Source organism: Acytostelium subglobosum (assembly GCF_000787575.1).
Source record: "Acytostelium subglobosum LB1 DNA, scaffold: scaffold6, whole genome shotgun sequence".
Lineage (NCBI taxonomy): Eukaryota > Evosea > Eumycetozoa > Acytosteliales > Acytosteliaceae > Acytostelium > Acytostelium subglobosum.
Window position 1 is genome coordinate 414177 of NW_012236532.1, and position 14273 is coordinate 428449.

Consider the following 14273-nt stretch of genomic DNA (forward strand, 5'->3'; position numbering starts at 1 on the left):
CAATTGCATACGGACCAGCAAAGGAAGTGCCTAGGACTATCTTGCAATTGCACTTAAGTCATGATCAAGTATTACAGTACTTAAGGGCTTTGCCAAGATATTTTAATATCATCTTGAGGTGCGAGCTGCTTATGACCCAGTGACCTGGTCGAACTATGGGAGAATAGGGCCGAATCAATTGCCCCCTCACTCGGGCCGCAAAGCGATCACACTCACACACTCACTTCAAGATGAACAAAAAAAATCAAGGCCTAAGATGCCTCGAGTTTATCGCACCCCCTCCCTTTCACTTGCACACCTCGCACATTCAATCACAAAGGATTGGGTCTGAATCAATGATACAGAGATAGTGATGAGAGAGAACTCTAGATAATCTTCCATTTGTTCATCTTTATCTTACATATTCAAACATTCAATCAGTCAATCAAACATATTATATACAAGTACATCTTGAAAGATAATTCCACGCTCGTAGTATAGGATGAGGATGTATCAGAATGGTCTCAATACGAGAGACCATAATGATGACAACAACAAAAATGACAATGACAAAGTTACAACAATGTATAGGATTAGATTCACAAAGATGCACGGTGCTGGCAATGACTTTGTATTGTTTAAGCGCGAGAATGTCAAACGAATCATTACTTCCTCATCCTTCGAAGAACATCAACATATCAATGGCAATGGAAACAGCAATGGTCATGGTAATGGTCATGGCAATGGCACTGTAAATGGACATGGCAATGGTAATGGCAAACATCATAATGATTATGGACATGAACCTCTGTCATTGGACGAACTATCATATATATCCAAATCAATTGCCAATCGAAAGCTTGGAGTTGGGTGCGATCAGGTGATCATCGTCACTGATGCCCCATCACCAAAGTCAGATTACGAAATGTTGATATACAATCAAGATGGAAGTGTTGTAAGTACCTCATCAACCATGCATTCATTGACACATTCACTCACTAACTAGCTCTTGACAACATGTAGGCAACAATGTGTGGCAATGGAGTTAGATGCTTCTCAAAGTATATAACAGATAATAGGATACCATCTGTGTATATGATGGATGGCGGTAACAATGTTGATGAAGTGTATGAGGAAAGAATGTTCCAGAGGGTACACACATTGGCTGGCATTATAATCACATATCCATTGGCACAATCCACCTATGGACTGACCAAACTGATCAAGGTCAACATGGGTTCGCCATTGGTTCTCAAGACCAATGCGCCACCTTCACTTGCCTCACTGAGTAGTCCGGAGCCACCAACAACGACCACGACAAAAGAGGATAACCGTGTGATTCTAACACCGATCACTGGTCAAATGTATTATTCAAAGACGATCAATGTTTTGGGGATGGCCACTACCACATGTACATCATCATCAACATCATCAAGTGCGGCAATTACCTTATTCCAATGTATATTAGTATCAATGGGTAATCCACATTGTGTCGTGTTCCTGGAAGACAATATCAAACTTGGTAGCCTACCGACCGACACATCTCTCGACACCTTGGACATTGCTGATATTGGCAAGAAGATTGAAGCCGATCCAATCTTTATCGATAGTTGTAACGTTGAGTTTGTCACTGTATGTACCAATCACTTAATCAATCATTCAATTAATCAATCCATGATGCTAACCTGATCAATCAATCAATGGAACAGATTGTCGGTCCTGGAAAAGTTAGAGCCAGAGTATGGGAGAGGGGAACTGGAGAGACTTTGGCATGTGGAACAGGTGCATGTGCTGTGGCAGTCGCTTCAATCTTGACTGGAAAGTGCCAGGTTGACGAGACTGTATCGATCAATATGCCTGGAGGTGAACTGCTGATTGATTGGAACCAGCAAGAGGGCAAGGTCTACAAGACTGGACCTGCAACGACGGTCTTCACATCAGAGATTGACATTGTTGTTGTCTGAATGAATTGAGCAGCGTTGCTCTTTATAACTTTATATTATATTATTATATATATACTCCAAATATACATTACACATCAATGAATCAAGCAATTGATGTTGTTGACAACAAGTTTGGTCATGCGTGCGTGTCGGTGTGTCAGTCACATCATGACTGTGACTGTGTAGGCTTGCCTTCCATCTTATTCTTGAGGCCTGCCAACCACTTGTCCTCTGGCAACAGTGTTGCCCATATTGGTTTGTAGTCAATCTTGATATCCTTCATGCATTCCTTGATCAAGTCCACATGATCTGGTGGGAACATCTTATCCCTACTCAGTACCATATGTCCCTTTTCATTCCTCTCGCAGAACTCTATCGGTTTGTCCTTGTTGTCAATGTTGTTGTTGTTGTTGTTGTCAGGTTGTTGATTCTCATATTGTGTGAATGGATCGGATGCATCAGATGTAAAGAGAGGATCATCCTTGAATAGGATGTTGTTGCTATTGACCCTCAGGTCATCGAGACCGCCACTGTCTGTACCGTCTTGAATGGTGTCGCCACTGCCACTATGAAATTCGCTCGAGTGCGTTGTAAAGTCTGTGAACTCTTCGTTGAGGAACTGATTGTTCAGCTCTATCTGTCTTCTTATCTCCTCTTCCCTCTGTCTCTTTGCAGCTGCAGGATCAACTACTCTAGAGTCATCATCATCGCTCTCCACATCAGATTGTAAACCAATGTCATTGTCAGGTATCAATTGAAAACCTGTATAGTCATCTATGTGTTGATTGTTGTTTTGTTAGGTCATCGTATCACATCCATTCATTCAATCGATTGATTGATTCTACATACTTTGCTCACTTTCATTATCACTATCACTTTCATATGTATTATTATTACTATTACTGTGTTTGGTTGTTGTTGTTGTTGTTGTAGTTGATGTATTATTCATTATATATATCTCTTTGTTTATTTGTATCACTTTTACAAATGAATCACCAACATCAGAATTATAGTTTTGATAGTTCAAACTCAAATTAGTTGTCATTCTAGAATATGACTACTTGAACTTATTCTATTTATTAGTTGGAGTCGGTTGATACTGGGGAAGATCTACCCAACTTTGACAAAGTGAAAGTATTTAATTAATGAAATTATTAATACAAATACCTTTATAATCTAATGTACAAGCGGAACCCGAGGAAGATGAAGTTAACTCTGGTTTGAACCAATCTTTTAATATATTATATATATTAATAAAATGGTAAACAAACCTATTAATCAAAATACCAATAACAACATTATAAACCTTCATAACAATGTGTTAGCTGCAATAAACAACTTACAAGGACAAATTAAAACCCAGAATAATACCATCAACAACCTCCAGGAACAAATAACAACCCAGAATATTACTATCAACAACTTACAGGGGTAAATAACAACCCAGAATAATACAATCGACAACCTACAGGGACAAATAACCATCCAGAACCACACCATCAACAACCTTCAAACTCAACTAACAACTCATAATAACAACCTGCAGCGCCAAATAACAACGAGGAACAACAACATCAATATCCTAGAAGCTCATATAACAGCTCAAAATGAAACAATCATGAACCTAGAAGCCCTAGCAGCACCGATGTTACACACCATTAACCTACTACGTCTTGACAATCGGAATACAGTTTCTCGCGCCTAGATAGTAATAAGGAACCAGAATAATAGAATCAACAACCTCCAAGACCAATTAACAAATATTCCTGAGGCGGTCACCCGAAGACAAGTTGTTGCCAGGTACCAGAATAGCACTATCAACTTCATGAGGGAACAAATCTCTACAACCTTGAGAATCTTTGGCAGGAGTCTGAGGAACATTTGGGTATCGTTGATTTTGGTGCTGATAATGTTTATCCTTCATTGGGTTGTCTTCTCTTCGACAACTAGATACCAAAGATTTAGTTAAATCTTTTTATGTACATTAAATTAATAGTACCAGTATCTGTTAGGTATTGATTAATTGAGTATACTTTAGTGGATGCGCCGTATTTGGAACAAATTACCAACACATATGGATACCTTTAAGTTATTGTTTATTGATGTTTTAGTACATTGGTTGGATGGATGGTTGGTTGATTGATTGAGTTAGGGGATGTGGCGGACAGTTGAAGATAATGTTGCCAGGCTATCACGCTAAATGTCGTGAACAACAACAATTTAGTGGATGCGATGATGACTAATGGATTGATTGATGAATGATTATGATGAGGGTATAATGTTGTTGTTGTTGTTGGACTACATGAAGAAGAAGTTGGTTGTTTAAGCAGTGCTAAAGACTGGGTTGTGTCTGCAGATGCTTGGTCCAATCTCATCGTACTTGGCCTTGGTGTGGCAGAGGTTGTAGAAGTCTGGGGTGGAAGCCAACATGGAACCTCCGAACCAGACGGCGTAACGCTGTCTAGAGTGTGAAACGACGTTGACCTCGAGTGGCACGGCCTTGATCTTGCCACCGCTGAGCTCCTCGCTTCTCTTGATACGGTAGTCGACGGACCTCTTGATGTCACGCTGCAGACGCTTGCCAAAGTCCTTGAACATGGTGCTGCCACCAGACAGAACGATGTTCTTGTAGAGACCACGACGGCAATCGATTGGGCACGACTGGATGGTGTCGTCGACAACCTTGGGCAGTGGGGTCAAGAAGTCGGACGAGATGATCTCGGGGCTGAAGAAGATCTCTGGGCCGAGGAAACGCTCGTAGCCAACGTCGTACTGGAATGGCTTCTGGGTGATGGCGTCGGCGGCCTGCACGGTCTTGATCCACTTGGTGGGGTCGCTGTCAAACTTGGCAAACTCCTTGACGAGGTCGGGACACACGTAGCTGAACTGCTCCTTGACACGCTTGGCAATCTCGAGTGATTCGGCGGGTGGGATCGATGGCTCGCGCTCTCTCATCAACTGCTGGACGAAACCAGTGATATCTCTACCTGCAATTGGGATGTGCTTGATCGATGATCCAATGACGTAGCCCTCGGCCACTGGGATCACGTGGGTGACTCCATCACCAGAGTCAATCACAGTACCAGTGAGTGTCCTGTCGGCATTCTTCAGTGTCCAGGTGGCGGCCAGAGCGAGCACAGCTTGCACAGCAATGTAAAGGCCTGGAACATTGAATGTCTCAAACATAATCTCAGCAGTGAACTCACGGTTCTCTGGTGCGTTTAAGGGTGGCTCAGTCTACATGTACATACATATGTTAGTCAATCAATCATTCAATCAATCAATCGATCGATTCAATCGAATCAGATATACATACCAAAAGGAAGTAATGATCCTCTGGCTCACAACGCATGTATTTGAAGATGCACTGCTCCCAGTACTGCTCCATGTGAGTCCAGTTTTGAATCTGACCGTGACGGATTGGGTTGGAAAGGTCGTAGGTCTTGGCGTTGGCGACGGCTTCGTCACCAATGAAGAAATCCAAATCCTCAACACCCTTCTTCATTGAAGCTGCTGTCTGCTTTCCCTTTGATTGCTGTGTAGCGATCGATGATGGGATAATGAATGAGGGATCATCATTACCAGCATAACCCATCTTTGTGTAACTATAAAGTTGATTGATTCATTGAGTTGTGTTGATTGATCAAATGTGATTGATTGAGTCGCGAGATTGAATGTATGATTTGATTGATTGAATGATTGAATGATTGAATGAATGTCAGCAACATGTTGTTATTGTTGTTCAAATCTAATGATGTTGATCAACAACATACCCTGTTCCATTGTCAATGACGACTGCGGGAAGACCTGAAATGTTCATCTTTTAAGTCTGTTTTAAAGGTTTAGATATAATATGTTACAACAAGATATATATAATAATAATAAGTATGTAAGATTAGTTAGTTAGAGGCTAGAATGAATATGACCCAAGTAGAGCAGCAGGAGAAGGAAGAGGAAAGAAAGGTGGGTGTCTGGAGGAGAAAGGTGGCTAGCTTTGGTATGGGTGGGTGTGTCTAAGAGGTGAGTGAGGTACATGCATGCATGCCCTTCAGGTTCAGTCCAAGTCAAGCAAGGGTAGTGAGTTCACATCATCCAACCTGATGGCTCACACTTTAAAACAAAAAATTAAACAAAAATAAACTTTGCATAAATATCAATATTAATGTTTGAGCCATTCTTCCATCCCAAACCCACATCTACATCAACAATCAATGATTGATTATTGTGAAAATCCATTCTTTGTTTGTTGTGGTTCATCAAGTTTGAAACTTCATAACGGACGTTGGTTGGTACACATATTAATCATAAGCTGTCCTAATTATCTGTTTGAAATGGGGATCGTAACAATGTATATGTTCTATCTTGTCAACACAAAGAAGAAAGAAAGAAAGAGCAGAGCTGAGGGTTCCACACGTATGACATATGCATCTTCAAGCAAAGTTCTTTTGGGTGAAGTTCTTGATGTTGATGTTATCGTCGTTGGCCGCTAGTGCTTTACCAAAACATAAGGTAGTTGTTGAATGTCTCGATCATAGTTTAGCGCAGGTGTGGTTGGACGACTGACTCAAGCTTTGGGAAGGAATCAAAGAGCACACTGTCTTAGAGTATTCTGTTGCTCTCATCCTCTCAAATCTTGATCTGCTCGTACACAATCTCTGGATATATGCCATTCTGTCTGATGAACTAAATGACATGAATGATAGTGCGCCACGACTAACTTGATGTTGAGATCATGATAAAGATAATAATGGCACCATAATTTCCAGTTGAGTGGTGATGCGATGCTGGTGTTGATCAATCATCTCTCATACTAATAGTGTATGTTATCAACTGGGAAGGCTCTTGATCGTTATGGTAACAATCCAAGTCAATGTTAGATTTGATTACTTGGATGTGTCATTTCGGAGTAACATTGAATAGGAATAGGAATAGTTGTCTGATATCCATAGCAGACTTCTCCGATCCGATTTCTTTTTGACACTGGCAACAGGCCAAACCGGCTATTCAACGTAAACAGATATCAAAGATAATGTAACTTGAAGTTAATTACCCCCATATTGTCGCTGTAGCTCGGCTTTTGGAGTCCGTTGTTGGGCCACACATCTTGATCATTTTTATCCATTATCATCTACACTCTCACACACTCACACCAGGGCATCGATCATGGTGCCCCCATCAGCGGGCATCACCTGTCGAAGCCCAAGGTAGTGGTAATGAATTAACACAAGTTGTTTAATCATAAGTTAGTGATAGTGTAGTGAACCCCACTCCAACTCCACTCTAGATTAGTGTTGATGTTACCCTTCAACCTAGGTGCCTTTCGACAGGGAACAGGAGCTAACTAACTGTTAGTAGTGTCCACCACCAGTCTTTGCAACAACATAACCAATCATAACACATTCAATTTCCATTATTACAACTTATTACTTTATCCAATAATAATAAATATAAATATAAATAATAATATATATATATATATATAAATATAAAATGAGATTAATAATTTCTATTGTCTTGATGCTGGTCGTCTGCTCAACTGCCATGAGAGTTGAGAGAGCTGCCCCTGTCCGTGGAGGCCCATCCCCAGCCCAGTTTGGCGATTTCATGCTCGGTTTCTGCGCCGGTATGGAGATTGCCATGAATGGCAACGTCAGTACCTGTGTTGCCGACTCGAATGCCACATGGGAGGACTTTGCCAACGGTTTCGATCTGATTGGCAAGGGTTTCGATCACCTCTCCGCCTCAGACTTCACCAAGGGAATGAGCTGTAAGTGATCGACCGCAATGCGAATACATACTGTGCACTAACATATCCATTCTATCAATAATTAATCAAGTGGTTGGAGATGGCTTGGCTGAGATCCCCGCTGTCTTTGGCTCATGTGGAATCACTCAATTCATCGCTGATATCCTCACCGTCTCGAAGGAGCTGTCCACCGGTGTTCCAGGTGTCATTGATGTCATCGTCAAGGAGACTCTCAACATCCTCCACCACGGCAAGGACATCTCTGCCGACTGGAAGGGCATGGTCAAGGACTGGCACTCGGGCAACTACGGCTCATCTGGCCAGTACCTCGGTCTCGTGGTCGGAATCCTCCTCAACTAAATAGTTAGTCAGTGATCGATCAGTCGATCATCACTCTTGCCCAGTTTGTAATAAAGACGATAATGTTAACAATGGGACAATTCGTCTTCAACTTCAAGATGATCTCAATAGTTTGTGAAGGAGTTGTTGTAATTCATGAACGATCGATTGACTCATTCAAATATGTTTCTAACATCAACTGCTCTTGGACCTTGAGGGCCTGTTGATATTTTGAAGATGACTCTCTCTCCATCTTTAAAGGGACCAGGATTGTCGTCTTTAACTATAAGCTCCTGGTCACCTCTGTCAGGAGTTATGAAACCAAACTTCTTCTCATTATTGAACCATTTAATGGTGCCTAATCGATTGATTGACTCGTGTTAGTGTTGTGTCATTTTAGTATTAAGCATATAACGAACATACCCCAATTGTATTCTGACATTCCCGTATTTGTAGATAAGATATGAGTCGACATGTTGAATGAGAATGGACCTTGGATATCATTCGAGTCGCCATTAATGTGTTGGACAAAATAAATCAAATCTAGTTGACAACTGCCTTGAAGTTTGTCGTTTCATAAATGTTGAAGTTATTGTAACATAAAGACGATAATGTTAACAATGGGACAAATCGTCTTCAAGATGATCTCAATAGTTTGTGAAAGAGTTTGTAATAATGATCGATCGACTCATTCAAATATGTTTCTAACATCAACTGCTCTTGGACCTTGAGGGCCTGTTGATATTTTGAAGAGGACTCTCTCTCCATCTCTAAAGAGACCAGGATTGTCGTCTTTAACAATTAGTTCCTGACCACTTCCATCACAAGTAATGAAACCAAACTTCTTCTCATTATTGAACCATTTAATGGTACCTAATCGATTGATAGGATATGTGTTAGTGTCACTCTAAGATTAATAACTTGAAGAACTAGACGTACCTCCAGTGTAATCTGATATTCCCATATTTGTTGAGATAAGAAACTGATGAATGAGAATGGAAGACTTTGAGTTCAAAAATAATTCATCTCATGAACAAACTGCTTTGAAGTTTGTCGTTTCACCAATGTTGATGTTATTGTAATTGTGTATTAATATATAAATATATTGAGAGATATAGAAGAAATAGATAGAATACAATGTCCAGACACAGGTTTATGAAGAATATCATCGAGGATGGTAAATGATCAGACAGTGATGATGTGAGGAGTGATAGGTGTGATGACCGCTAGGGCATTGGCTGACTCAATCAATCAATCAATCATTCAATCAATCATTCAATCAATCAATCTATTGTACGATTACAACGAACGATCAAACAAACAATCAATCAAATATATATAACAGATTATGAAGATTATGATGATGTATCAGATGGAAGTGAGGAGGGAGGACATCAGAACAATCAAGATGAAGAAGACTATGACGATGAGGTCTACGAGGTCTACGACACTGTTGTAGATGCACTACCCAACGTATCAATGGCAGAGATATACGATATATTGACAGAGTATGACTTTGATGTAGAAAAGGCTGTCAATCACTTCATGAGCAAGGCAAAGAGCAACGTCAAACCAAAGACCAACAACAACAACAATAACAACAATAACAACAACAAGAGTAACAACACAAACAACAACAACAACAATAATAGCAACACGAACAAAGGTAAACAACAACATCAACAACAGAGACACATTATCACCTCACCTTCATCACCATCCTCCTACAAGCCATCATCGCTCGCGTTGAACTTGTGCGATGTATCACCAAACGCAATTGTAAAGCCATCAACGTTGAGCGAAGATCAGTTCTCCCTGAAATCACTCTATATCAGCGGCGGTGGCGGCGACAATGGCTCAGGTGATGATCGAATCAAACCCTATACATTCGATGATCCATCACCAGATGACCTCATCCTCTATCGACAGAAACAAGCTTTTAAACCAAGTAACCTATCGGATCCACGACCCGGCTTGTCCTCTTGTTCATTCATCGTCCTCACTCATCCATCATCAATCAATCACATCCCGTCCATCATGATTACCATCTCCATCTCCACACTCTCTCACTTCCATGCCCTACCTTACTAACACCAACACCAACAAATACAAGGCGGTAACAAGCAACAGAACCAACCTATTCAGAAGAATGCCAATATCAAACAAACAAAGAATGCATCGAATCAACTGATCGACACGGTCAAGTCGATGAACATCAAGCAACAGAGTCCACAGCAGAGTCACGATGGTCGCACACCATACAACACTCCAACCTCTTCCATCTCCATACCAGACGCATCTGGCCAGACCTCAGAGGTCAGCACTCCACAGTCTGCGTATGTTCATTCATTCATTCATCCATCCATTCAATCATTGCTAACTCATTGATCAATCATTACACAACAACAGCAACAGGAACATCAATGTCAAGCAACACTCAGCTGCACGCAGGAAGGAGTTGGAGGAATTGGTACACAATGCATTCTCCACGACTACCAAGCCACATTTGAATATGGTCGTGATTGGACATGTCGATGCAGGCAAGTCGACTACAATGGGTCACCTGCTGTACAAGCTGGACTATGTGGACCAGAGAACGATATCAAAGTTTGAGCGCGAAGCTAACAACATGGGCAAGAGCTCGTTCCATTTTGCCTGGGTGCTGGACGACCACCAGGAGGAGCGCGAGCGCGGTGTCACCATGGACGTCTGTGTTCGCTACTTTGAGACGGAGCACAGGAAGATCACACTGCTGGACGCGCCAGGCCACAGAGACTTTGTGCCCAACATGATTTCGGGCACGACACAGGCCGACGTTGCCATCTTGCTCATCAACGCGCCAGAGTTTGAGGCGGGATTCTCGGCGGAGGGTCAGACCAAGGAGCACGCCCTGCTCGCCAAGAGTCTTGGCATCATGCAGCTGATCGTCGCCATCAACAAGATGGACATGATCGAGTGGTCCCAAGAGCGTTACAACTTTGTCGTCGAGACATTGAGACTATTCCTCATCTCGGCCAAGTTCAGCGAGAAGAACATCCACTTCATGCCCATCAGTGGCTTTAAGGGAGAGAACCTCGTCTCCAAGATCACTGATCCAAAGGGTTCATGGTACACTGGTAACACCTTGCTTCAACAAATAGGTATGTACATCAATCACAATCAATCATTCAATCAATGACTAATCCAGATCACTTCAACAACAACAGACTCATTCAGTGTTGGAGAGAGACTGATCAATAAGCCATTGCGAATGGTTGTCAATGATGTATTCAAGTCATCAAGCAAGGGATCAGTGATGGTTGGTGGAAAGATGGAAGCAGGTGTAATGGGTGTTGGCGACAAGTTGTTGATATCACCTGGTAATGAAGTTTGTACAGTTAAAGGTATATATCACTCAAACAATCACTCCAACAATCGATCAATCAATCACTCACATACATTACAAACAACAGCAATTAGAAGATCAAGCGCAGAGTCTGAATGGGCAGTTGGTGGAGACAATGTGGACCTGAGTTTGGTGATTGATCAGACCAATATACTACATGTTGGAAGTATATTGAGTGATCCAGAGAAGCCGATCAAGGTGGCCAAGCGTTTCCTGGCACAGATTGTCACATTCGCCCTGCCTCTGCCAATCACCAACGGCTTCCAGGCCGTGTTCCATGCGCACTCGATGGAGGAGCCAGCCACCATCACAAAGATGGTGTCGCTGCTGGATGGCTCGGGCGAGGTCAGCAAGAAGAATCCTCGTTGCGTGTCCGACGGCATGACGGCCGTGGTGGAGGTCACACTGTCCAAGATGTCGTGTCTCGAGCTGTACAGCACCTATCGACAACTGGGCCGATTCACACTCAGAGATTCTGGCAAGACCATCGCAGCAGGCATCATCACAGAGTTTATTGACGACAATATTAACAAGACGCCCAAGTCCAAGACCAAGAAGTCTTCATCCACCTCAACGTCTGCCACCTCTTCGCCAGCACCTCAACATCAATAATACGTTAACCAACTTCTTAATACACCTTTACTTTATATGTGTATATTTGGATGTGGATGTATTCCTTCATTCCGTTCCACATTATTATTTGATTGTGTGATTGGTGATTGATCAAAAAACTTTTCCAGAAGTGCCCCAAAACACAACCTTGGTTTCCTGGGTCTTTGGGTGACCCTAAGCTTGATGCGAGCACCCTTCGTGACCTTTTGATCACACTTTGCACCTCTTCTCAATCACTTACATAACATACCCATACATTACACGTAATAAGTGTATACAAATACAATCACTCAATCACAATCACAATCACAATTAAAGAATGACCAACGACGAAACATACTCAGTAAAGATTTCCAATGTCAAGGCACACAACTTGACATTGAAGAAAGAGACAGCCAATGCCAACAACATAGATCCATACGTAAAGGTATGTTTATCAAATGGATGATTGATGGCCATCAATCAATCAATCACTAATCATGTGCCACTCACACACTTTGATCAATCAAACAATCCAGTTTATGTTTGATAATAACAAGAAAATAAGAACAGAGACATTGACAAAGACTACAAATGCAGTTTATAAGTTTGAGACAAGTTTCCAATATAAGTTCAAGTATGGTGAGCCTTTGGAAACAAAGATGTTGACGGTGGAAGTACTGGATCAATGCCTTTTGGGCTCAGATAACTATATTGGTGGCTTCACAATGTCTTACAACTCAATCATTCATGGACCAGTCCATAATCGTGTCGTCATCAGAAATGATGGCAAGCCATCGGGCACCATCGAGTTTGACCTGGAGATGAAGCAGCTCACCGAGACGCTGCTCACATTCAAGCGCGTCGTGGCCAACTTCTACCCGGGCGCCATCTCGCCCATGGACCAGCAGGCCGAGAAGTTCCTTTCGTACTTTGTCTACGATGGCGCAGCACCCAACAGCAAGGACAGACGCGTGATCAAGACTAGGAAGTCGCCCCTGCTCCAGTGGCCCGACCTTGAGCAGCTCAATGTCGAGACCAGTCTCAAGGCCCTGCTGTCCAACCCAATTGTCTTCACCATTCACAACCACCGCCAGTACACCGAGGCCGACCCAGCGTACGGCCAGACGACCCTGAAGCTCGAGTCCTACGTCACACGATCGGCACAGCTACAGGACAACCAGAGGATCGCCTTTGTCGAGCCAATAGTCGTGAGCAACCAGATTGTTGGTGCGCTCGAGGGTGAGGTGTACCTGACCAATGCACCATTGTTAGGTCAGATGGTCGCCGGCACACATACTGATGTTGGCATCGAGGGTGGCCAGGATCTGTTCTCATCACTCAATGGAGCCTCATCACCAACAACTCAAGATGCGCCACTGCCTACTGGATGGGAGAAGCGCACAGACGACAGTGGCAAGGTTTACTATGTCGATCACAACACAAAGACATCACATTGGAGTCTGCCAGCACAAGCTGTCCACGCACCTCCACCCCCACCCCCAGTCCAACCCGCGCCAACTCAAATGCCAACTCCAATCCAAACTCAACCATCTGTACCATCTGCACCATCTGTACCATTCACATCACAACCACCTCCACCAACAACGACTCAACAACCACCAATGATGCCACAACAAGTACAACAACAACAACAACAACAACCACCAGTTCCACAGCCACAACGACAAATGCCACAGATGCCAATCCAACCACAACAACCAATGTACCAACAACAACCACAACAAGTTAGACCACCAGTTGGATATCCAGGTGTTGTACCAGGTATGCCATACCAYKRMYATATGTCTTAAATTCTATTAGTTTTTCAGTACCCCTATGTAATAATCCTATATGAGGATCGATTCGCTTAACAGTTTCACTATCTAATTCAACTATTAAACGTAATACACCATGGGCTGCTGGATGTTGAGGTCCAAAATTTAATGTAAAATTTTTTATTAATTTTACTGCATCAAATATCTTAATAATATTAATCATATACTTTGAATATTATCTAAAAATACTTTTTTCTCATGATCTCCCCAAGATATTCCATATTCATAATTACGATATTCTTGCATTAATTCTATTGGTTTATATATTATCTTTTTATMWTTWTATCATAATACACTTCTATATACCCAGTTAAAGGAAAATCTTTTTTTAAAGGATACCATGAAAATCCATAATCAGTTAAAATACGTCGTAAATCTGGATGATTCTCAAAATAAACACCATACATATCCCAGATCTCTCTTTCTAACCAAACTSMGAGCTATAGTTCACT

At 42.1% G+C, this 14273-nt stretch overlaps 6 protein-coding genes across 6 annotated transcripts; 4 read left to right on the forward strand and 2 right to left on the reverse strand.

Annotated features, from left to right (window-relative positions):
• Positions 1-511: 511 nt before the first annotated feature.
• Positions 512-1937, forward strand: SAMD00019534_034890 (hypothetical protein; the record flags this gene model as incomplete). The annotated part of the gene is made up of 4 exons (XM_012904381.1): positions 512-623; positions 750-934; positions 1003-1633; positions 1702-1937. Coding segments are annotated over 4 exons (1164 nt in total), but the record flags the coding sequence as incomplete, so codon positions are not given.
• A 151-nt stretch (positions 1938-2088) lies between these two features.
• On the reverse strand, positions 2089-2871 carry SAMD00019534_034900 (hypothetical protein; the record flags this gene model as incomplete). The annotated part of the gene is made up of 2 exons (XM_012904382.1): positions 2089-2696; positions 2772-2871. The coding sequence occupies 2 exons, from the start codon at positions 2869-2871 to the stop codon at positions 2089-2091; spliced, it is 708 nt and encodes a 235-aa protein (XP_012759836.1).
• A 1373-nt stretch (positions 2872-4244) lies between these two features.
• Positions 4245-5742, reverse strand: SAMD00019534_034910 (hypothetical protein; the record flags this gene model as incomplete). The annotated part of the gene is made up of 3 exons (XM_012904383.1): positions 4245-5159; positions 5239-5527; positions 5696-5742. 3 exons carry the CDS (start codon positions 5740-5742, stop codon positions 4245-4247), a joined length of 1251 nt encoding a protein of 416 aa, XP_012759837.1.
• A 1670-nt stretch (positions 5743-7412) lies between these two features.
• Positions 7413-8025, forward strand: SAMD00019534_034920 (hypothetical protein; the record flags this gene model as incomplete). The annotated part of the gene is made up of 2 exons (XM_012904384.1): positions 7413-7689; positions 7760-8025. Coding segments are annotated over 2 exons (543 nt in total), but the record flags the coding sequence as incomplete, so codon positions are not given.
• A 1137-nt stretch (positions 8026-9162) lies between these two features.
• On the forward strand, positions 9163-12004 carry SAMD00019534_034930 (hypothetical protein; the record flags this gene model as incomplete). Its single annotated transcript, XM_012904385.1, has 6 exons — positions 9163-9184; positions 9353-9955; positions 10121-10343; positions 10417-11147; positions 11214-11390; positions 11460-12004. 6 exons carry the CDS (start codon positions 9163-9165, stop codon positions 12002-12004), a joined length of 2301 nt encoding a protein of 766 aa, XP_012759839.1.
• A 319-nt stretch (positions 12005-12323) lies between these two features.
• SAMD00019534_034940 (hypothetical protein) lies at positions 12324-13916 on the forward strand (the record flags this gene model as incomplete). The annotated part of the gene is made up of 3 exons (XM_012904386.1): positions 12324-12431; positions 12523-13768; positions 13861-13916. The coding sequence occupies 3 exons, from the start codon at positions 12324-12326 to the stop codon at positions 13914-13916; spliced, it is 1410 nt and encodes a 469-aa protein (XP_012759840.1).
• Between the last annotated feature and the right edge of the window lie 357 nt (positions 13917-14273).